Below are 23,674 nucleotides of genomic sequence, written 5' to 3'. Positions count from 1 at the left end.
ACCTGTACTAATCATTTGTCAACATGATCAGACCAAAAAAAGCCACAAACAGCAACAGAAACAAAACCAGGATCAGCCCAGCCAGGATCCCTGTTTATTTAAGAAAATGAAAGCGAGAAGAATCAAAGTGGGTAGACAGAACTAACCCCAGAGAAAACTAATATTTAGGAGGATTCTGTTTCCACAAAATGTAAATATATTGTAATTTTAAAGGAGGAGAAACAGTAAACAAGAGTATTCATCCATTAAACATGAGAATAAAACACTAAACAGGTTGAAAAAGGCAGCTACAAGAAGCAGACATATTTGTCTTTTGTCTGTTATGTAACTGGGTTATCAGTCTTCTTTTCTTGTGGAGGTCCAGGAGTATTCTTTAAACTTTTGTTATAAGACTCTTGTATTTGTTCCCATGGAAAGAATTTTGGATGACAAATAGACACATGAAGAAATGCTCCAAATCACTGGCAATAAGAGAGATGCAAATCAAAATGAGGTACCATCTCACTCCAGTAAGAGTGGCAAAGTTTAACAAGGCAGCAAGTAATAAATGTTGGAGATGATGTGTCGGTGGGATTGTAAAATGGTACAACCAGTGTGCAAGGCAGTTTGGTGCTTCCTCAAAAAGCTGAACACAGAAATTACATATGACCCAGCTATTTCACTATTTTGTATACACCCTGAGAAAATAAGAACTGAGGCACAAATGGAGCTTTGTACACCAGTGTTCATAGCAGCATTATTCACCATCATGAGAACACGGAAACAGCCCAAATGTCCAACTACAAACGAATGGATTGAGAAATTATGGTACATCCACACAATGGAATACTATGCAGCACGCAAGAGCGATGATTTTGTAAATTATTACCTAACTTGGGAGGGATTGGAGAGCATTATGCTGGGTGAATGAACTCAGTCCCACAAGGATAAATACTGTATAAAACCATTATTGTAGAGTGAGTATAAGGATCCAAGAGGGGTAGGAGAGGGTGGAAGCAGAAGGATGTGGATGTGCAGGGGGAGGGGGAATTAATCATAGGGTTGTACAATTTGATGGTGGGGGGGTGTGAGGGAAATTGAAAAAAATTGTTCTTGAAAACAATTTATTTGAATTTTGTAAATAAACTAGAAAATATCTTTTTTTTTTAATAAGAAAAGAAAGAGACATACTGTAAGCTTTTCTTGAAACTTTTTGATCTTGAAGTTCTCTGGCTTCTTCATCTTTTCTCTGGTATCTGCAGTAGGTTGACTGTAGTCACTCACTGAAATAAGAAAGAGCTGAAGTCCAAAATTATTCCACCTGCCAAACTCTGGGGCAAAGAGAGAACTCTACAGCTATGTCAATCAAGGTGACTAAAAGCAATTTCTTTTTTATTAAAACTGGCAACAAGGACTCTTAAGAGTAATTTTCTTCAGTCCAAGACAGAGAAGGGTAACACACTGAGGGGGTTAGTTTTTAGACCAAAAGGTCAAAGTGTCACCGACTTCAGGGAAGCCAGAGAAGTAAATGGTTGACGCATAAAGATGTACGTTGGGCTGGCAAACCCTATTTGGGTTACTTATGTCTCCACTGCTTTCCTGCTAAGTTCATAAATTGTTTAAAAATCCACAGAGGGGAACAACTCACCCAAGCTGCCAATCAGCCCATTTCCGGCCTCAGTGACACTGCTCAGAAAGTGGTCCCTGAAATCCACCATCTGGTTGAAGTAAAGGTTCTGACCAATGAAAAAAATTCATGTACCACAAATGATAAGGCTGTTGTGTCCTCCAATTCTCTCTGTCCAGTTGCTCTTCTTTAGCTAATGAAGTTTCTATTACCCAGGCACCTGGGAGACCCTTCCTGACACCCCTTCACCTCATCATGAAATTTTGTATAGTTTGTTTTCTAAGCAGCACCTCAGGTGTGGCCTCACATTTCACATGGGACTCATTCCAACAAGTTTCTGTGAGCTTACCTTCCTTGTGGCTGCTCTGTCACCTGGTGCAATTTATAATTAACCTTGGCTTTCTCTTACTTAAAACTCTTCAATGTCCTGGATTTAGCTAACAGGTTTTGCCTCCCTGGATGAACCAAGTTGCTTAATTTCTCCAAGCCTTAGTTTCCTCACTTGCAGAATGGAAATATTATAACCCCCTCAAGGGCTGCTTGAAAGTAAAATGAGAGAGAATGGGTATTAGGATAGATCCATAAGCCAGGCGTAGAATTCTGTATCTTGCTCAGTCCTAGGCAGCTGTCCTCCTGCTGTGGGCACCATCTGCTCCTCACTGGACACTGGTCACACAGGCTCAGAGAGAGGGTGTTCAACTTGAGGACAGATTCTTCCCTTTTACTTGACAGGTGTTCTAGATGCCATCAGTGCCTCATCCAGCTCCCCTTTGTGGTCAGGATACCCAAGTCTGCTACTAACTGCGCATAGCTGTCCCTTCTCTGGGGACCTGACCTCTGTAGACTTTCTCCAGAGGGGCTGCTTTTCTCTAGAGGATACAGCCCTTCCTCATCCCCCATACACAACCTGCCTCATAAAGAGACAACCTGGTAGAAATATTCACAGTCCAGAGTTCCCCGTGGATTAGACGAAAGCTCGACTTTGCTCAAGATGCATCATCTTTCATTCTCCATTTTCTCCTACTCCTCTTCGCTCCCCAAAGTATCCCGGGCCCAGGCTCTGCTCTAAACATGGCATTTAGTGTTGAACTGGCTTCAGAGTACATTCATGTGTATTACTCAATTTGTTACATCAATCCTCTTCTGACTTAGTCAAGATCTGTATCTATCCTAATTTTACAGAGATGTTTCCAGCATTACAGGATGATTTACAGCCTCTGAAAACCCATTGTATGGCCAGCTATGGGTCAGTACTGACCCAACAGGACCTAACAACACAACAATAAATGTTAGCTCTCTCCTCTTCCTTGTCTTCTTTCCCCATTTTATCAATCCTTTACTGTTTTGTATATTCTTACATTATGCCCAAAACCCAAAAGGTGTACATATCAATCCTCCACACACTTGCTGGCTTTGTGGCAATGCTTATAGTCACCACATAAGAGGGTAGATCAAGGGAGATGTGGTCACAAAGTTGTGTTTATTTTATGTAACACGAGGAGGCCAAAGCACACAACAGCACACCTTTTATTGGTATTATACCTCAGCTGTTATCACAGACATGTCATCAGACTTCAGAAGAATTAACTGGTCTGAGAACTACAGGACCAAGAGGGTAAGTGATAATTCCACTTATTGTGTTTTGAGTGAAAGTTTATAGAACAATTAATTTTCCCACTCAATTATTCATACATATTTGTTTTGTGGCATTAATTACAGTTCCCACATTGTAAAAGCAGCTTTCTACTTCCTTCCTGTGACTCCTACCCTCCTTTGTCTTTAAATTCTATCCCCTTCTGCCTTCTGAGCTTTCTCTCTGGGCAAATATGATTCTTGTGGTCACATTTTTTAGGGATACACTTGTTCACTGACTGATAAGGATGCTCTTTCCCTGGGTTTCTGAGTCTGTAGATGTTAATGATGGAGATGGACCATTTCTCTCTCACTGAGTTTCTGGTGGACTTGAGCCACCAGAGATACACAGCCATTGGGTTAGCAATGCAACTCACTGCAGACTGTGTCACCAGAGCTTCCTGTTAGGGAAGCAACAGGCTACAGCTGAAGTTGGAAACTGGATGCAGTTCCTCACCAGGATGACTTCTTAAGGAGGCTCACAGGTCCTCTGACACTCAGGCTCGTGGCGGTGGGCCGGTGTTAGAAGGCTCCTTTAGCCTTATCAATTATGGTAAGCCCTCTAGTAAGCAAGCTTAGGGGACGGCACTGGGCTTGGGCTGGAGTGAGCTCAGTCTCACCTTACATCTGTCTCTTTTGTGCCACCTCTGTTGCTGCCGCTACTGTAGCAACAACTGCTGCTGCGGTCTGGGTCCACCTTGCATAGTATCTGACTCAAAGGATGAGCTGCAGGCTCTGCTTCTTTGTTTCTTTACAATTTGTATTTTATACTGGTTTACTTACGAAGTTTGTATATATTGTTTTTCACACCGGGTCCTTCCCATTTCTTTTACCCAGCCTTCTCCCTCCCCCATCAAATTATGTGGTCCTATGATTAAGCCCCCAGATTGACATGGTCAGGTGTAGAACACTTGAACAGATCCATCACAAAAGAAGAAATTGTGGAGGTCATAAGAAACTTCCTCACAAAAAAAAATTCCTGGACCAGATAGCTTCACAGCTGAATTCTACCAAACATTCAGAGAAGATTTATCACCATTTCTACTTATTTAAAAAAAAAAACAGAAAAAGAAGGAACACTCTCAAACAGTTTGTGCTTCTTTTTTATTGATGGTAGCAAGTTTCTACAAGTCAGTTCCATTTTTAGGATTTTGAGTTCCACTCCACATTTATTCCTTCCACTTCGGCCAGGACCCTCAACTGTGATCCCTTTTAGAGCAGTCAGCAGTGGTGGCTAACCATTATCCAGCTCTTCTGGACTCAGGACAGTGGAGGCTGACGTTTGTGTGACCCATTGATTCATGTAGACTAATTGTTCCTATTCACCTTCACTTTCCTCCCCTGTTGTCTGTCCTGGACTGGAAGAGATGATAGAGGTACCTCAGATAGCCACCAGCAAGCTTTTAGGACCCCAGTTCCTACACTTGTCCCTACTCACCAACTAGGATGTAGAACATTGTTCCCGAAGACTATGTGATGCCAAATGACAGTGATGTCCCAGAAGGCATCCTATTATAGGTCCACACGCCTGAAATTTACCCTCATTGATATTTAATTAATTATAGGAAATGCCTTGCTTACAGTGGAGTTTCATAATATCCAAAACTTTTTTCTATTAATTAGACAACACTTCTAGAAAACTTAAGCCCCAATTTACTAATTTCTCAAATGAATAGCTTTTGAAGATCTTACCTTGTTTGAGACTTTAATGTAATTCAGTCTGATGCTAACTTCACAACCATCTTCATGGATAGTAGCTGAGATAAGCTTTAAAAAAATATTGAAGAGAATTCATAACCATGAGTGTGGAATTAAAAAACCTAGAAAATCTGAGGTTCTAAAACTCCTATCCTATATTTAATTAACACAAAAAAGGCAGAAAAGAGAACAGAAGAAAAACCTAGATGGGATAAATAGACAACAAATGGTATAACAGTAGACCCAAATCAGAACATATTAGTAATTTCATTAATTATAAATGAACTGAGTATTTCAATAAAATGTAGAGACTATTAGACTACATAGGAAAGCAAGACCCACAGTGCATGAGAGGGGAGGTGGGTAAGCCTTTGCATTCAGGGGTGATTATCAATGGTGAGCAGCCTTTTCTATAAGCAGTGAGAGAAATTGAGATTAAATCAGGATTTAATAAATGGGTTTTGATTTTTTTAATAAAAAAAGGACAGACAGCAAATATTTTAGATTTTGTGGACCACATGATCTTACAAATGCTCAACTTTGCTGTTTAGCAGCCATAGAAAGTAAGGAAATGACTGGGTGTAGCCATGATCTGAAAAAGCCTTGTTTAAAAATCTTAATTGCAGACCAGATTTATCCAGCAGCTCAGAGGTCATAGACTCGTGGTTGTGGTGCAGGTCAAAGAATTTAGGTTGTTAGGAATGTGGGGTCGAGTTCCCTGTGCTTCATAGCAGCCCTATGAACAGTGGATCTTAACCTTGCCCTACACTGTCCGTCTTCATCATTTCCAACACAGTCAAGCCCTTTGTTGCAGTCACTGTGTTAATCCCAGTTGTGGGCTGACCCTCCACCTTTCCGATCATGATGTCCTTCTCCAAGGACTGATCCCTCTTTACTCCATACCCAGAATATGTGAGACGGAGTTTCACCATCTTTGTCTCCAAGGAGAACCCCAGTTTCACTGTCTCAATCTCCTTTGTTAATCTATTTTGATGGCTTATCAGAGAATTTATTTTTCCATGTTGGCCTATTTGGTGGCAGAGGAGTAGACAGGCATATTTTAAAAGATTCTTTCTAATCTGACAATCAACATTCTTGGTACGAACAATCAGGAAATCAAAAGATGAATTACACTGGGAAAATCTGCTGTCAGGGACCTCTCCAGAGTACTGAAAAGCAACGATGTCAGACTGAAGACGAAAGTGTGTCTGATCCAGGCCATGGTATTTGCAATTGCTTGCTTTGCATCAGAAAGCTGGACAATGACTAGGGATGACAGAAGGAGAGTTTATGCCTTTGAGTTGTGGTGCTGGAGAAAATTATTGAATATACCATGGACTGCTAGGAGTACAAACAGGTTCATTTTGGAGAGGGTGAAACCATGCTGTTTCTTGGAAGCAAGGATTTTGAAGCTCTGTCTGACATACTTTGGGTATGTTGCAAGAAGGGACCAGTCCTTGGAGAGGGACCAGTGCTTGGGAGGGTGGAGGGACAGTGCAAGGGAGGAAGACCCTTGGTGAGATGGATTGAGTCAATGATTGGGGTAATGGGAGTAGGAGTCTCAGAGACGATAAGGTTGGCACTGGATAGAGCAGAGTTCAGGGCTGTTGTACACAGGGTTGCTATGAGTTGCAAGCAACTCAATGGCACTTAACAACAACAACAACAACAACAACAACAACAACAACAACAACAATCTCTTCACAAATAGAGGAAAAAAATCTTCTCACACAAGATGTCTCTTTACATTTTGACAGTGTAGTTCCAGAGAAAGGAAATCTAGATTCCAACAGATGTGGCTTAAAATCCTGAATTCTCTTAAGACTCAGCAGTGCAGTCCTGGGTAAGTCACCAAACCTTTCTGAGCCCAAGTTTTCCTCGATGTCAAGTAAAGTGTAGGGAGCTTTGGTGACCTAGAGGAAAGAAGCTGTGCTGCAATCCCAAAGGCACGTGCTTTGAAACCACCAGCTCCTCCACGGGAGAAGGATGGGCAATCTTCTCTTATGAGATTAACTGCCTCTGAAAACCTGCTGGAGAGTCAGCTATGGGTAGGTTCTGACTCAACAGTACAAGAAGTAAAGTGTGTTCTGATGATCGATGCCATGTACTAGAACCTTCCAAACTTAGTGATCAATGCCACAAAGAATACTAACTTTCTTCTGCTCAGCGATTTAGAGCAAAGATGGGTAACTTCTCTCTGCTCACACATCTGAGGTTTTAGCTGGGAAGACAAATGGCAAGGGGTGTAGCTTGATGCTGGGTGCTGGAATTACCTTGTCTAGTTATTCTGGTGCGCTGGTGGTATGAAGTGTTAGGCTGCTAATGAAAAGGTCAGTGGTTGTACCTCTCCAGTTAACTATCCTACAGAAGAAAGCTGAGTTTGCTCCCATTACAATGTATAACCTTGGACATAAATGGGACAGTTTTACAGGGTTGAACCTATTGGCCTGTTCTACAAAGTTATTCTGAGTTGGAATAGATTCAAATGCTAGTCCTTGTGTGCCTGACACTTAAACTGGGATGAACTGAGGATTGGGACCCATGAGGGCAGCAGACTGGAGTGGCTACATGTGGCCACTCTGGGTGGCTGGGCTTCTCTCAGCAGGATGACTGGGTTCTAAGACAGGGTTTCTCAAGAAGGAACATCTGGAGATGAACATACCAGCAAGGAAAGATTCATGGCCTTGAAGGACTCAGCATGGGAAGTTTGTCAGAATCTATTAGTTGACTATAAAAAAACCAAGTCCCACTTCCACTGAGTCCACTTCCTATGTATAGCCACCCCTTGGGTTTCCAAGGCTGTAACTCTTATTTATTGCGCTGCCACCTGGAGACAGACATCTGGTCACAGCCAGTCCCAGTCTGCAGCAGGAGTCAGGGTTTGGTTGTGCATGGCTGAGGGGCAAGGCTGGCCTTGACAGCTGCCCGGCTCCTCTCTGACTCAGCTTAAAGTAAGGGCTCAGCCTCCCTGGCCTCTTTCGGATGGAGTCTTGGAGAAAAGCTGCTTCATGAGCCAACAACTAGCAACTGGAAAGGACTATAAGGGAGATGGTCAAGAGGCTTTTCCATGCAAGGCCTCAGAAAGAGAACTGAGGTGGGGCTATCAAGAACTTACCTGGGGCCTCCACCTTTCTCAGCCCCAGGGCCAGGGGTTAAGTATGGATTGGTGTAGTAGGCCATGGGCATGGTCACCACAGAGAAGTGCCTTGGCCCCAAGGCTGTAAATCTTAATGGGAGCAGACTGCCTCAGCTTTCTCCTACAGTGTGGGTGGTGGGTTTGAACCACCAACCTTTCAGTTAGCAGCTGTCCATGTAACCCACTATGCCACCAGAGCAGAGGACACAGACTCTATATTTTGAAGGAAGACTGCCGGGATTTTTTCAACTATCACAGATGCAATACTCCTATTTTGTAGGTTTGTTATAGGGATAAGAAATGATGATTATGACACAGATATCGAGTGCACTGTTAAGTGATAATATTAACAATTACTAATAATATAGTTTATAGTTTAAATGCACAGCATGGCTGGACTAAACTCTTCTGTTCTTTTAGCTCTAACCACCAGATTTTCCACAGCATACGCCATCTAAGTATACTGTTCAAAGTCATGCTGTCTTAGATCAAGTGCTCCAGAAGCAGAGCTTGGGACAAGCGACCACTCCCAGGGTAGACCAGTAAGAGGTGTGGGAAGTAATGCAGAAAAGCAGCAGCAGCAGCAGCAGCAAGTGTTTCATTTCAGGCAAAGCCCCAGGGAGGGCCCCTGAATCCAGCCTGATCCTACAGAAGCCCCTAGAGTTTCCCAGACTCCCAATGAGGATCCTGTTAGCCTCATGCTGTAGAAGCTCTTAGGGGTGTGTGTGTATATATTTGATCTCTGAATTTCCCAACATTCCAAGCAGGGGGAGTCACTTCAGAATGATCCCACAGAAGCTCTCTGGGGTGTGCATTCCCCCTCAGAGTTTCCCACCTTTCCCATCCTGGGCTCTGCAATTAAGGTTCGGAACTCAGGATTGTTCTGAGTGTAAGCGCTGAGGTGAGCACAGATATGATCCAACTGCTTTCTCCAGTATCCTAGAGGAAGAAGAGAAACCTAAATTCAGCCATGTGGACATTTCTTTTGTGGCTATCACAGAAAGAGAGCATGGAGCATGTGTTCTCAGAGAAGCTGCCAGTTTTGTGATCTTGTACTTCCTAAACCTCAGCTAGTCAACGGTCCGAACTCTACTGTTGTTACCAGCGTCACTGCACACATACGGCTAAGCACTCAATTACTAGCCTGAGGTGGGTTGCTTGAACCTATTCAGAGCTTCCTCAGAAGATCTACCTCTGAAAATGCATAGTCTTATATATTCTGTAGAGCACATGGCAGAGTTTCCATAAGTCAGAATCAGCTTGACAGCAACTAACAATAACAAGACAATGTCAAAAGACAGATCCTGGTTGTTCCACATGGAGTCTTTTTTTTTCTTTTAAAAATATTTTCTTAAAATAATTTTTTAATTTCAGTGAATGTTTACAGACACTTTGGATTTTCATTCATTCACTGTTGCATTTTTCTCCTTCCTTACCCCTCCCCACCCAATTCACTCTTTTCTTTGAAAAGTAAAAGAGAAATTCTTTCATTGTTATACAATCCCTCCCCACAAGTCCACTCCACTATGCAGCCTTCATTCTTAACTCCTGTCATGATAATAATACTTAATCATATATCCCTTTTAAACAGTTCTCTCCCTCATTTGTTTCAATGCAGTATACATTATTTGTCCCCTCTTTCTCAGTCTCCCTCCAACCCCAATGTCAGTCCCATTTTACAACAGTGGCACCATGCAATATTTGTCCTTTTGTGACTGAAATATGTCAGCAGCATAATGTCCTCTAGGGTCTTCCATTTTGTATACTATTTCATGAGTTCTTTGTTTTTTCAATGCAGTGTAGTACTCCATTGCGTGAATATACCACGGCTTCTCTATCCATTCATTTGTTGATGGACACTTAGGTTGTTTCCAACTCTTTGCTATTGTGAACAAAGCCACGATAAACATGGGTGTGCATTTATCTGCTTGGCTGGCAGTTATGGTTTCTTTGGGGTATATTCCCAGTAGTGGAACTGCTGGGTCAAATGGTATTGCTATTTGTAACTTTCTGAGAAAGAGCCATAAGGTCTTCCATAGTGGTTGCACCATTTTACACTCCCACCAACAGTGAATAAGGGTTCCAGTTTCTCCACAACATGGAGGAGTCTTTTTTACCAATTATATTAAGATATATCTGTCCTGCTATCCCAAAGGCATACAATTTGAATCCACCAGCTGTTCTGTGGGAGAAAGATGACAATATTCTTTTGTGAGAATTACTGCCTCTGAAAACCCATTGGAGGGTTAACTATGGGTCAGTTCTGACTTGATGTACAGCAGTAACAACATTTCGAATGTATAGTTTGAAGTTTGCAAAGTATACAGCTTTCAAATACCATCCCAATCAACATACAGAACATTTCCACCCCTCTAACAAGTTCCTTTGTGCCACCATTTATAGCTTGGAGACCCTGGGTGGCATAATGATTAAGTGCTCAACTCTAGAGGAAAGTTTGGCAGCTTGACTCTACCTGGAGTCCCTCAGAGGATAGGCCTGCCTATCTGCTTCTGACAGATCACAGCCTTGAAAAGCCTATGAATGAGTTCTACTCCACTACACACCAGGGCTACCCATGCACTGGAATCAACTTGATGGCTCCTAACAACAATGTAACATTCAGAGGTCCACACATCTCACTACACGTCTGGACTGTGGTTTCATGTGTACAGCTGCGAGATGTGACACGTCCTCCTATACAGGCTTGGCTGGGCCAGAAGAAAGCGCCCCTCTTAGGACAGGGCACAGTCCTCCACCACACCACAGCCTTGCATGCCCAGCTTCTGCCTTCTCTTCTCTGCCCTGTGGCTATCTGCATCTGGAAATGCACATCCAATCATCTTCCCCACCAGCATGCTCTCAGCACACACCAGAGCAATCACCTGACATGTGTAAGGTCATCAAATCATTTAGCAGAAAGAGTATGGGAACTGACCTGTGCTTATTTCTGCATCTCATCAGCCACCTAGTAGGTTATTAAATTTGTGCTAGATATTTAATATCCCTAAGTCTTATCTTTCCTACTTATAAATACCTCCTTTTCGAATGTATTATTATGTTGTTGTAATGTGTCAATAAGATAACTATACCCCTCAGTAACTCTATGAACAACAGATCGGAATCTGGCCATATATTATGCTATCTTCATGGTCTCAGTCATGCTCAACTCCACTTGTTTAATCACTGTATCAGTCCAACTTGTTGCAGGTCTTCTTTGCTTTCTCTGACCCTCCACCTCTCTCAGTATGGTCTTTTTGTGAGGACTGGTCCCTCATGAGAGCATGTCCAAAGTATGCAAGACAAAGTTTTATCCTCCTTGTCCCTAAGGAGCACCCTGATTGTACCCCCTGTAAGACCAATTTCTTTGTCCTTTTGGACTCCACGGAATAGTCAGTAATCTTCTCCAGCACCACAATTCAAAGGCAGAGCTTTTTATTCAGTCACTCTTATTCATTCTCCAACTTTCAGATGCTTTGGAAGCAACAGAAAATACCATGGTTTCATCGGGTGCACTTCAGTCTTTAAACTGGCATCACTGCTCTCATAGTTGCTATTATGATATTAAATGAGTTGGTTTATTTGGAAGGAAATCCTGGGAAGCCAAGAGATGTAGAGGAGACAGTGAGATAGGGATGAGAAGAAAGTCACTGAAGAATGTGTTCAACTAGTTATTAATATGGATAACCAGAATCAGAGATCAACATACAAGTATCAATTATATTTCTATTCACTTCCACTGAAAATTTGAAAAGTAAAATTACAGAAACAATCCCACTGTGACAGCATCAAATTCCAAAATTATTTGAAATAAATTTAACAAAAGAAAATAAAATATTACACACTGAAATGTAACACAGCTTAATGACATTGGAAAAATTCAGTATAAAGGAAAAGATATCTCATTTTCAAGCTTGTTTTAGCTGTTCTGGATCCTTTGCATTTCTATATGAATTTTAGAATTAACTTGTCAACTTCCACAAAGAAGTCGACTGAGATGATGATAGGGATTTAATTAAGTTTGTAGATAATTTGGGAGAGTAAGGACTTGTGCTGCCAATGTACAATGTGTGTGGTTTGAATTTGCCAGCTGCTCTGTGGGTGAGAGATGGGCAGTCTCCTCCTATGCAGTTTACTGCTTCTGAAAACCCACTGGAGGGTCAGCTATGAGTCAGTTCTTTGAGCTGGTGGTATTCAACAATAACAGCAACAACAACAACAATAATCATCTTAGTAATATTAAGGCACTGAACTATCCCTGTTGTCGAGAAAATGGCTATATAACTCAGAGTGAGCAGAAAGTCAAGACCTGCTCATAGCTTCTTGTTAACAAATTCAAGAAATGGAGAGTCAGTGAGATTCTCAGAGGGGAAAAGTGTATGGGAAGTTAGAAAAGGTAGCTTCATTACTGCATACTTCATTACTTCATTTACTCTTCCTAACTCCCCATGTACTCTTCCCCTTGAAAAAACTACATCTCCATTTCTGGAGTTTGTTATAAGATTGAGAAAAGCCTTCAAGGTCACATAATGCCACAGCTATGAAAGGAAGCGAGTTGCATCTATGCAACGTAAGTTTTAAAGGAACGGTATCTGACTGATATTTAAGGAAGTGTGTTATTAGGGAACATCAGTTGTGTTACTGTTCATTCCAGAAGCTTTTTGTAGAAACTGACAGCCTGATTAAAATGTTCATTTGGAAAGACAAAGGAACTAGAAATATCCAAAGCAGTTCTGAAAAAGAGTAACAGAACTTATACTGTCCAATTTCAAAACTTGTTAGAAAGTTACAATAATTTAAACAATATAATTTTAGAGTACAAATAGACTAAGAGATCTACATGTCTCTGCTGTTAGGTGCTGCTGAGCAGACTAGGACTCACAGTGACCCTAGGACAACACATATGAACCTTGCGCTATCCAGCACTCTCCTCACAATTTCTGATATGCCAAAGGCCATTTTTTATTTGAACTTTTAAAAATTGTGATTTTAATGGAAGTTTACTGACAAGTTGCATTTTTTATTCATTCATTGTTGCACATTTTTTCCTTACCCCTGCCCCACAGAGGGCATTCTTAGTCACTTTATTAATCCATCTTGTTGATGGAACAGAATGAAGTCCAGATATTAGACTACATACATACAAGTCAACTAACTTTTGCCAATGAAGGCAGAGCAGTACAACTGGGAAAGTAATATTTTCAATGGATGTCACTGATCAAAATCTCAATGTAGAAAAATGAATCTTAACTCTTTATCCCAAATCAAATACAAAAGTAACTTGAAATAGATTAGAAGAGCCAAACTATGAAACTCCTATTAGAAAACAAGAGAGCTCTGGTGACCTAATGGGTAAGGAGTTATGCTGTCAAAAGCTGGTGGTTCGAATCTACCACCTGTTCTACAGACGAAAGACATGCAGTCTCATCCTGTTCAGTTTACAGCCTCTGTAAACCCACTGGAGAGTCAGCTATGAGTCAGTTCCAACTCAGTGGCACATAATAGCAACAGTATCAGCAAAACACAATGGCTAAAATCTTGGTGACCTCAGATTGGTCACAAGTTTCTTAAATATGTCACACAACACAAAGTGTAAAAAGAAACAAATTAATAATTTGAAATTTACTAAAACAAAATATTTTATCTTCAAAATAGATTGAGCTAATTGCCCTGCTGGTTCTCATCAGGGCTAAATTATTCTCAGTACTTGACAGTGCCAATACACACACACACACACACACACACACACACATTATGTACATTTCCAGAGTAGTGGCCCATACACAGAAGGGCAGGCTTCCAATTCTATTCAAGGGAAGGCTTAACACGTTGGCACTTTCACCTTTGAGAGACAGAAGAAAGGGATAAGGGTGCACTATGAGATAGTAACTGAGTAATCTCTGAGGCGGACAAAGGACTATCACTGTTACCAAGAAAGCAGCAGCAGATACTGCAGTGTGTCCTTTTGGGCCAGAGATTCTGGTTCGAGAAGGAGATCCAGACTGAACCAGACCAGCAGATGCAGCAGAGGTAGCAGAGAAGCAGACACTGATGTGGTAAAGCTGAACTGGAAGTGCCATCCCATGGAGCCAGAACTGAGGGCCTTTGCTCCACTGGAGGGTTGGGAGAAGACACTATACCTTACAGGAGTCAGAGCTGTGAACAGTGGTCAAGAGCCATGAAGCTAGAGGTCAGAGGGCCTGTGTATATATCTGAGAGTGTACCTATTATATCCTTTTTCCTTCCTGAACAGTGTCCTATTTCCTACCTAAACTGTAATCTGTTACTCCTTTAATAAACTCCACAAAAATATGGGACGGGTAGGAAGAGAGAGGGATGACAGGATGAACTGTGCATGTATAAATTCCTGAATTGGAGCATGTCCTGTAGTGTATATTCTCAGTAACAAAAATAAATTATCTTAAAAAAGAGACATGAAAGGGAGCTCTGGTGGCCTAGTGGAAAGAAGATGCACTGCAATCCCAAAGGTACGCAGTTCGAATCCACCAGATGCTGTGCTGGAGAAGGAGGGGCAATCTCCTCCTGTACTAGTCAGATCCGATTTGACGGTACACACACACACACACACACAATAATAAAAAAAATAAAATTTTTTTAAAAAGAGACATGAAAGATGGCAATAATAAAAACAGACTCATGAAATTTCAATCATAGTAAAAAAAGCCACTATGTGCTATTTATGAAATAATGATTTTACATGTTAGAATATAATATTGGAAGCTTAAAGAAAAACTATTATTCATATGCAGAAAAATTACTTGAAAAAGAATTAAACAATGAAGTCACTTTTTATATAGAAGAAAAAAATTTTCAAACAAAAAAAAGTGAAGGTTTTTGTTTCACTTTTAAAACAGAGTGAACTCCCTCTGACCACACTCACACAGTACATCTCTTCCTCACCTCTTCCGGGGCTGACAGCTGTGAGGAGAGGTTTGTGGTCCCTCATGCTCTCCCGCCTTTGCTTTTGGGAAGCCAGCTCCATTTCCTGCTTTTCTAGCATCTTGCTGGATGAGTAGAACAGGCCAACAGTCTGTGTGCCAGCATCTTTAGTCCCAGCACTGGCTCTCAGCAGAGGGGAAGTTAGGGACTGCCAAGCAGATCGAGGCTACAGCAAGGCATAAAGCAGTAAAAAATGGAACATAATTTAATGTACCCTCTATTATGTTCACAGAAACAAGTCTAATCAGTAGAAGAATCTTCTAGAAAACCTTTGGACTGTAAAGGGATTTCCCAGCCTGGACTTCATGTTCCTTACTTCTGTCTTCAAGAGTAACTTACAGTGTGATAGAAGAAGCCACATCATCCTGGGGGACATTTACTATCTCCAATTAAGTAAACTGCTTGATGTTCCCTGACCTGACTGAGACCTGGAAGATCTCATCTCTTTAAGTTCTACCCTTCAAAAGAACCTAGATTCCACTTCCAATCCAGATTTATCCACTGGCATCAACCTTCAATGTGGGAAAGGGTTCTGATCTGTTGTTGTTCACAGGGTCACTCTGGGTTGTATTTGACTCAAGAGCACTTAACAACAATGACGTCAATGCATTTTCTGAAACATTCTCCTGCACTGGACCTGGGAGTGTGATGAGACTAGAATGTAAGATTATGCAAGCTGTGCACTGCATAAAGGGATCACATTCAAAGAAGAATCCTCCACATGAAGGATGTCATAAACTTTGTTTACTAGGATATTTTTTTTCCTTATAGAGAAAAGACAATTTCTACTAAATTAACACATGAGAATCACTTTCCATCAGATGGTAGTCAAGCATCTTGGGGAGAGAGCACCTTTGGTTCCTTAGCACAAAGCTGTATATGAGATAGTGACCACTCTGGGATCTATGTATCTTTCAAGCAGTGCTAAGAAAGTCATGACCTCTCTAAACCTTTTTCAAAGTTCTGAGAGCATCTAATCTATGAGTGCTGGAAATTGTCTACATCCCTGAGGGGTAAGAATCACTCAACCCTACTGGGCAATTTTACACATCATCTTTCTCACTAGTAAATTGATTAGTCCAGTTGGAGTGAGTAGAATAGTCTAATCACAGGGCAGACGGTAGGCCAGGGCCAAACAAAAGTATCAGACTATCAAGTTGTTTAGTTTACTCAGGAAACGTCAATCAATCTAGGAAACTTCCTTTGGAAGTAACACATCCTTTAGGGTAGAAAATCGTATGAGAGTCCCCATCTGAAATTTCTTTCTCAAGAACTGTCACTGCTGTTTAGTCAGGCCTGACACAGCAGCCCCAGCAGGTTTCAAAGGGTGTGAACTGCGTAGGAGATGCCCTATCTTTTTTTTTTGCAGAGCCACTGATGGACTTGAACCTTTAGAGAGGTGCAGTGTGACCAGAGCTCCCTTCTGAAGAAATGGGGAACAGGTAACTCCTCAGAGATTAAGGCACGAAATCTCCCAAGCTGTTCTTCCAAAGAACCAAGGCAAAAGTCCACACAAAAGAACAAGTTTCACTGCCATACATATGTATACTCTTCAATAACAATAAACCTTCAAATTCTTATAATGATAAGAAACCAGAAAAATCTTTATTCACCTGAGGGAAATAGATCATAAAATATGAAGACGATGCCAGCTCGAACTTAAAACACATTAAAAATAACTTGGTGAGATTTTTCTCAAACTACATTCAGTTGTTATAAATAGCAAAACTAATCTTATACACTTCTGCAGCAGGCGCTTCAGGTCCTCCTCAGTTTCAGCAAGCAGGATTGTGTCATCTGCATAACGCAGATTGTTGATAAATGGTCCACCAATCTTGACCCCACATTTCTCCTCATAGAGCCCCGCCTCCCGGATAATCTGTTCTGCATATAGGTTGAAAAGGTATGGAGATAGGATGCATCCCTGGCGTACGCCCTTCCCAATTTTGAACCATGCAGTGTTCCCTTGCTCTGTTCTGACGACTGCCTCCTGGTCCAAGTATAAGTTTCGCATTAGAACGATCAAGTGTTCTGGGATTCCCATTCTTCTCAGAGTCAGCCATATCAAATGCCTTTGCATAGTCAATGAAACACAGATAGACATTCCTCTGGTATTCCCTGCTTTCAGCCAAGATCCATCTAACATCAGCTACAATATCTCTAGTACCACGACCCCTTCTGAAACCAGCCTGGACTTCTGGTAGTTCTCTGTTGATGTGCTGTTCCAGTCGTTTTTGGATAATCTTCAGTTAAATCTTGCTTGCATGTGAAATCAGTGAGATTGTTCTGTAGTTTCCACATTCTGTTGGGTCACCTTTCTTTGGGACAGGAAAAAATAAATATCTCTTCCAGTCAGTTGTCCAAGTGGTCATTCTCCAGATTTCTTGGCACAACTTGGTGAGCACGTCCAGGGCAGAATCTGTTAACTGAAATATTTCAATTGGTAAACCACCTATTCCTGGAGCCTTATTTTTTGCCATTTCCTTCAAAGCAGCCTGAACTTCTTCTTTCATTACCATAGGCTCTTGCTCATATGTTGTTTCATGAAATTCTTCTGTGTCTTCCAATTCCTTTTGATACAGTGACTCAGTATATTCTTTCCATCTTCTTTTAATACTTCCTGGATCATTTAACATTCTGCTGAAAGCATCCTTGATTATAGCAACTCGAGGTTTGAATTTGTTCTTCAGTTCCTTGAGCTTAAGATATGCTGAGCGAGTTCGGCCCTTTTGATTTTCTGACTCCAACTCCTTGCACATTTCATTGTAATATTTTGCTTTGTCATCCCTTGCTGCCTTTTGAAATCTTCTATTCAACTCTTTAGTATCTTGAATTCTTCCTTGTGCTTTGGCTTCTCTGCGCTCCAGTGCAATTTTCAGAGTATCTTCTGACATCCATTTTGGTCTTTTCTTCCTCTTCTGTCTTTGCAATGAAGAGGACCTGAAGCGCCTGCTGCAGAGTGTCAAGGACTGCAGCCTACAATATGGATTGAGGCTCAATGTCAAGAAGACAAAGATTCTCACCACTGGACCAATTGGCAGCATCAGGATGGATGGTGAAGAGATTGAGATTGTACACAGCTTTAGTTTGCTTGGCTCCATAGTCAACACTCTTGGCACCAGTAGCCAGGAAATTAACAGGCACATTGCCATGGGAAAGTCTGCTGTTAGGGACATCTCCAAAGTACTGAAGAGCAATGGTGTCTCTCTGGAGACTAAGGTGCGTCTGATACAGGCCATGGTCTTCGCAATCACTTGTTATCATCAGAGAGTTGGACAATGACCAAGGAGGATAGAAGGAGAATTGATGCCTTTGAGCTGTGGTGCTGGAGAAGAGTATTGAGAATACCATGGACTGCTAGGAAAACAAACAGATTTGTCCTGGAAAGGGTTAAACCGGGTGGCTCCTTGGAGGCAAGGATTCTGAGGCTCCGTCTAACATACTTTGGACATGTTGTGAGGAGAGACCGGTCCTTAAGAGAGGGACATCATGCTTGGGAGGGTGGAAGGACGGTGCAGGAGGGGAAGGCCCTCTATGAGGTAGACTGATTCAGTGACTGGGGTAATTGGGATGGGAGTGTCGGAGACAGTTTGATTGGCACAGGACAGAGAGGAGTTTAGGGCTGTTGTACATAGGGTCACTATGAGTCGCAAGCGACTCGATGGCACATAACAACAATAACAACAATCTTATACACATGGAGTGTAAGTCTTTAAAAATATATCATGAGGAAAATTTCTCAGTGTGCTACAAGAAGTTAAGAGACTTTTAATTTTACTTGTTTTAAAACTATTTCTCTGTAGCCACATTATGTTTACTGCTTTGCATTGCTGTTGCTGTCGTTAGGTGCTATCAAGTATGACTCACAGCAACTCTAAGAACAACGTATCGGAACCCTGCCCTATCCTGTGTCAACCTTTCACTTCTTGAAACACTAGAGCCCACCGCAGCAGTCACTGTCCTTCTCCAAGGAATAGCCTCTCCTAGTAACATGCCTGAAGTATGTGAGATGAAGCTTTATCATGTGAGACAAAGCTCTGTGTTAGGGGAAGAATAATTGGGTAAGTCAGGCATAAAGCAAAGAATTCCAGAAGAATGTCTATCTGTGCTTCATTGACTATGCAAAGGCTTTTGACTGTGTGGATCACAACAAGCTGTGGCTGACTCTGAGAAGAATGAGAATCCCAGACATTTGATTGTGCTAATGCGAAACCTATACTTGGACCAAGAGGCAGTCGTCAGAACAGAGCAAGGAGACACTACATGGTTCAAAATCAAGAAGGGGGTTGATCAGGGATGTATTCTCGCTCCATACCTTTTCAATCTGCGTGCAGAACAGATCAACCAAGATGCTGGGCTGTACGAGGAGGAATGTAGCATCAGGATTGGTGGAAGATTCATCAACAATCTGCGTTATGCAGACGACACAACCCTGATTGCTGAAACTGAGGAGGACCCAAAGCACTTGCTGCAGAAGGTCAGGAACTGCAGCCTCCTATATGGATTGAAGCTCAACATCAAGAAAACAAAGATTCTCACCACTGGGCCAACTGGCAGCATCAGTATGGATGGTGAAGAGACTAAGACAGTTAACAGTTTTAGTTTACTTGGCTCCACAGTCAACACTCTTGGTAACAGCAGCCAGAAAATCAAGAGATGAACTGCATTGGGAAAGTCAGCTGTGAGGGACCTCTCAAGAGTACTGAAGAGCAACGACATCAGACTGGAGACTAAGGTGTGCCTGATCTGGGCTATATTCTTCGCAATTATGTGCTATGCTTCAGAGAGTTACGACAGTGACTAGGGATGATAGAAAGAGAATTGATGCCTTTGAGCTGTGGTGCTGGAGAAGAGTGTTGAATATATCATAGACTGCTAGGAGAACAAACAGGCTTATGATTGTGCTTATGTAAAACCTATACTTAAACCAAGAGGCAGTCATCAGAACAGAGCAAGAAGACACTGCGTGGTTCAAAATTGAGAAACGTGGATATATGGCTGGGTATTATGGTTATCACAAGAGTCCAGAATGAAGGTTGCATAGTGAAGTGTACTTGGGACGGAGAGGGGGTGGTGGTGGTAGACAGGGGGATTGTATGCCAATGAAGGAATTTATTTTTTCCTTTCAAAGAAAAGAGCAAATGGGAGGGGAGGTGTGGGCAGGGAAAAAAAGTGCAACAATGAATGAATGGAAATCCAACATCTCTGTAAATGTTCATTAAAATTAACAAAATTTAAAAAAATTGGGAAAGGTGTCCACCAGGGATGCATTCTGTCTCCATATCTTTACAATCTGTACGCAGAACAGATAATCTGGGATGCTGGTCTGTACAAGGAGTAATGTAGCATCAGGATTGGTGGAAGATTCATCACAACCTGCATTGTGCAGATGACACAACCCTGCTTGCTGAAACTGAGGAGGACCTGAAGTACTTGCTGCAGAAGGTCAAGGACTGCAGCCTTCAATATGGATTGAAGCTCAATATCAGAAAACAAAGATTCTCACCACTGGACCAACTGGCAGCATCAGGATGGATGGCTAAGAGATTGAGACAGTTATTAGTTTTCATTTACTTGGTTCTACAGTCAACACTCTTGGTAACAGAAGCCAGGAAATCAGGAGACGAATTGCATTGGGAAAGTCAGCTGTGAGGGACCTCTCAAGAGTACTGAAGAGCAACAATGTCAGGCTGGAGAGTAAGGTGCGCCTGATCCAGGCTATAGTTTTTGCAATTACATGCTAATTGGACAGTGAATAGGGATGGAAGAAAGAGAACTGATGCCTTTGAGTTGTGGTGCTGGAGAAGAGTGTTGAATATACTATGGACTGCTAGGAGAACAAACAGGTTTGTCCTGGAGAGGGTGAAGCCAGGGTGCTCCCTGGAGTCAAGGATTCTGAAAGTTTGTTTGATATACTTTTGGCATGTTGCAAGGAGGGACTAGTCCTTGGAAAGGGATATCCCATTTGGCAGAGTGGCGGGACAAAGCAGGAGAGGAAGACCCCCAATGAGATGGATCGATTCAATGATTGGGGTGGTGGGAGTAAGTGTGTCGAAGACAGTGAGGTTGGCATAGAATAGAGCAGGATTTAGGGCTCTTGTACACAGGGTCGCTATGAATTGCAAGTGACTCGATGGCACATAACAGCAACAACAACAATGCATGGGAATGATTTTATGAAACAATATGAATGAAGAATAGTGTAAAACACAATGTATATGAATTTTGTGAGCAAATCAATATTAAAAAAATGGACTTTGTGCCAACTTGAGGGCCAATTGAAAAAAAGAAAGAAAAAAAGAAGAAAACATCATCCCATTGGCTCAACCCCAGGAGCAGGTCAAAAATTGTGGGAGCCAGCCAGCTCTATTAAGCCATGCCACACAGGGAACATGGAGATGGGTCTTTCTCTACTTCAGGAGAAATGCCCCGTCTCGCTCTCTAGTATGGACCTTTTCTAAGAAAACTGTGCTTTTGCCTTCATGCCTGTCTCTGCCTTTCCTTGCTCAGCCACTCCAAGAATATCTGTGAGCACGACATAATCAGGCCCAAACAGGGAATTTGTCAATTGATCTTTCTGTTGTCTCTCACTCAGTCCAATTCTTTGTCAGGCAATGGATGTTGAACCTGGCATCCACAGTACACATTTCTGGTGCTGAATCCCGGGATCACTCCAGGAGAATCCTAGAATCACTCTGAGGATCAATCCTTCACTACCAAGGCAGATGAAAGCAATTGGTTTAAGACAAAATGCACTGACCTAGTTGGTTTGGGGTTCACTGTGGAGAGGAGTACAAAGGTTTAGGATAGTATGTGGCAAACATTCTGTTTCCCTTCCAGTGTAGAGGGAAGCATTTGGTTCCCTTTCACCTTCACTCTGTACAGGAGGGCGATATGTCCATCAATATGGGAGGAATAAGCTAAATGACTTTCTGGAATATAGGGACAGAATGAGCCTTCCTGAAGTGTAGCTGGGTTATGGTTGAGGTGGTTGTTAGAAAAGTGTCAGCTGCACATTCCCTGAGCTTGCATTCTTCCTTCTACTGAGTGGGAGCTGCAGGGCAGGAGTCCTTGTTTTTCTGTGCAAGCAGAGGAGATTTACTGGAGAAAATGGAGGTTTGAGTTGGTCTAACAAAAGGGCAGGATTGTCATGTTTGTTATTTCCTATCTTTTTTGTCTTTTATTTTCCTATTTCCCCTCCTCTTCTCTTTATAAGTATTACTGTAATTAGCTGACATGGAGACAGGGGTCATGCGGTTTCCTAATCTGTCTCCATGTACTGCAGACTGAGGGGATTTACATAGCAAAGGGACAAGACAATATGATGAGAGGGATTTTTACAGTGTCTTCTCTTGTCCAGGTGTTTTGGTCAGTGGTCACATTCCAGATTAATTTATGAGGTCTTACCAATATTCTGGAGATGGCTGGTGCTATCTATTTGTCTGGCTTAAGGGGAGATTTAACTCCTAGCCATAATTTGCAGGAATATAAAGGAACCGGCAACAAAATGGTATCAAGGTATGCTTAAAGGAATTTCAAGTCTGACAAGGACTCCTGGTAAACTAAGACTAGGCTGTTTTCCCCTTAGTGTTATAAACCCTCGTCTTTGATCACTTCTACTGGTGGTGATGTTAAGTGCCGTCAGGGCAACTACAACTCACAACAGCCCCATGAACAACAGCTCTGAACCTTGCCCTACCCTGTACCGTCCTCATAATCTCTGTTATGCTGAAGCTGACTGTGGCAGCCACGTGCTTCAATTCATCATGTTGAGGGCCTTCCTCATTTTTAGTGACTTGACCTTTGCCAGCACAAGGTTGCTAAGAACCAGTTCCTCCTGAAAACATGCCCAAAGTAAGTGAGATGAAGTTTACCATCCTTGCCTCTAAGGAGCACTCACTCTGATTGCAATTACTCCAAGGCAGATCCGTTTGTTCTTTTGGCATTCTACGGTATATGAAATACTCTCAACTAATACCACAATTCAAAGGCATTGATTCTTCTTTGGTCTTCCTTAGTTATTGCCCAACTATCAGATACATAGAAAGTACGTGAAAATATCAAAGCTTGGATCAGGTGTACCTCAGTCTTTAAACTTACATCCTTACTCTTTGGAATTTTGGAGAGGTCCATGACAGCATATTTCCCCAGTGCAACATGTTTTTTGATTTCTTAACTGCTGGCTTTCAGGGGCGTTGATTGTGGACCCATGTAAAGTAAAATCATGACAACTTCCATTATTTCTTCTGTCTCTCATGATGTTGCCTACTGATCTAGTGGTTAGGCATTTTGTTTTCCTGATGTTGAGATGTAATCCATATTAAAAACTGTAGTCTTTGATCTTCTATAGTGTTTCATGTTGTCTTCACTTTTGGCAAGCAAGATTGTGTCATTCGCATAATGCTGGCTGTTGACTAGTCGTCCTCCAATCCTTTTTTTTTTATTTTATTATTTTTTTCTTCCTCTAAAGAAAGGTGACCCAACAGAATGTGGAAACTACAGAACAATCTCACTGATTTGACATGCAAGCAAGATTTTACTGAAGATTATCCAAAAACGACTGGAACAGCACATCAACAGAGAACTACCAGAAGTCCAGGCTGATTTCAGAAGGGGCCGTGGTACTAGAGATATTGTAGCTGATG

At 41.8% G+C, this 23,674-nt stretch overlaps 1 protein-coding gene across 1 annotated transcript in view; it reads right to left on the bottom strand.

Annotated features, from left to right (window-relative positions):
- Positions 1 to 23,674, bottom strand: part of DZANK1 (double zinc ribbon and ankyrin repeat domains 1) — a 180,682-nt gene that overhangs the window by 32,589 nt on the left and 124,419 nt on the right. Inside the window, exons 12-16 of the mRNA XM_006902459.1 lie at positions 14,991 to 15,177; positions 8,908 to 9,011; positions 4,931 to 5,005; positions 1,624 to 1,715; positions 1,171 to 1,300 (exon numbers count right to left, since the gene is read on the bottom strand). Of these exons, the coding sequence (XP_006902521.1) occupies positions 1,171 to 1,300; positions 1,624 to 1,715; positions 4,931 to 5,005; positions 8,908 to 9,011; positions 14,991 to 15,177 (588 nt within the window). The remainder of the gene's footprint in view (positions 1 to 1,170; positions 1,301 to 1,623; positions 1,716 to 4,930; positions 5,006 to 8,907; positions 9,012 to 14,990; positions 15,178 to 23,674) is intronic.

The sequence above is a fragment of the Elephantulus edwardii genome, unplaced genomic scaffold (assembly GCF_000299155.1).
Source record: "Elephantulus edwardii isolate Elephantulus edwardi_28Jun2011 unplaced genomic scaffold, EleEdw1.0 scaffold00416, whole genome shotgun sequence".
Taxonomy (NCBI): domain Eukaryota; kingdom Metazoa; phylum Chordata; class Mammalia; order Macroscelidea; family Macroscelididae; genus Elephantulus; species Elephantulus edwardii.
The sequence above is the reverse complement of the archived record's forward strand: the minus strand, read 5'-3'. Positions and strand labels throughout refer to the sequence as shown.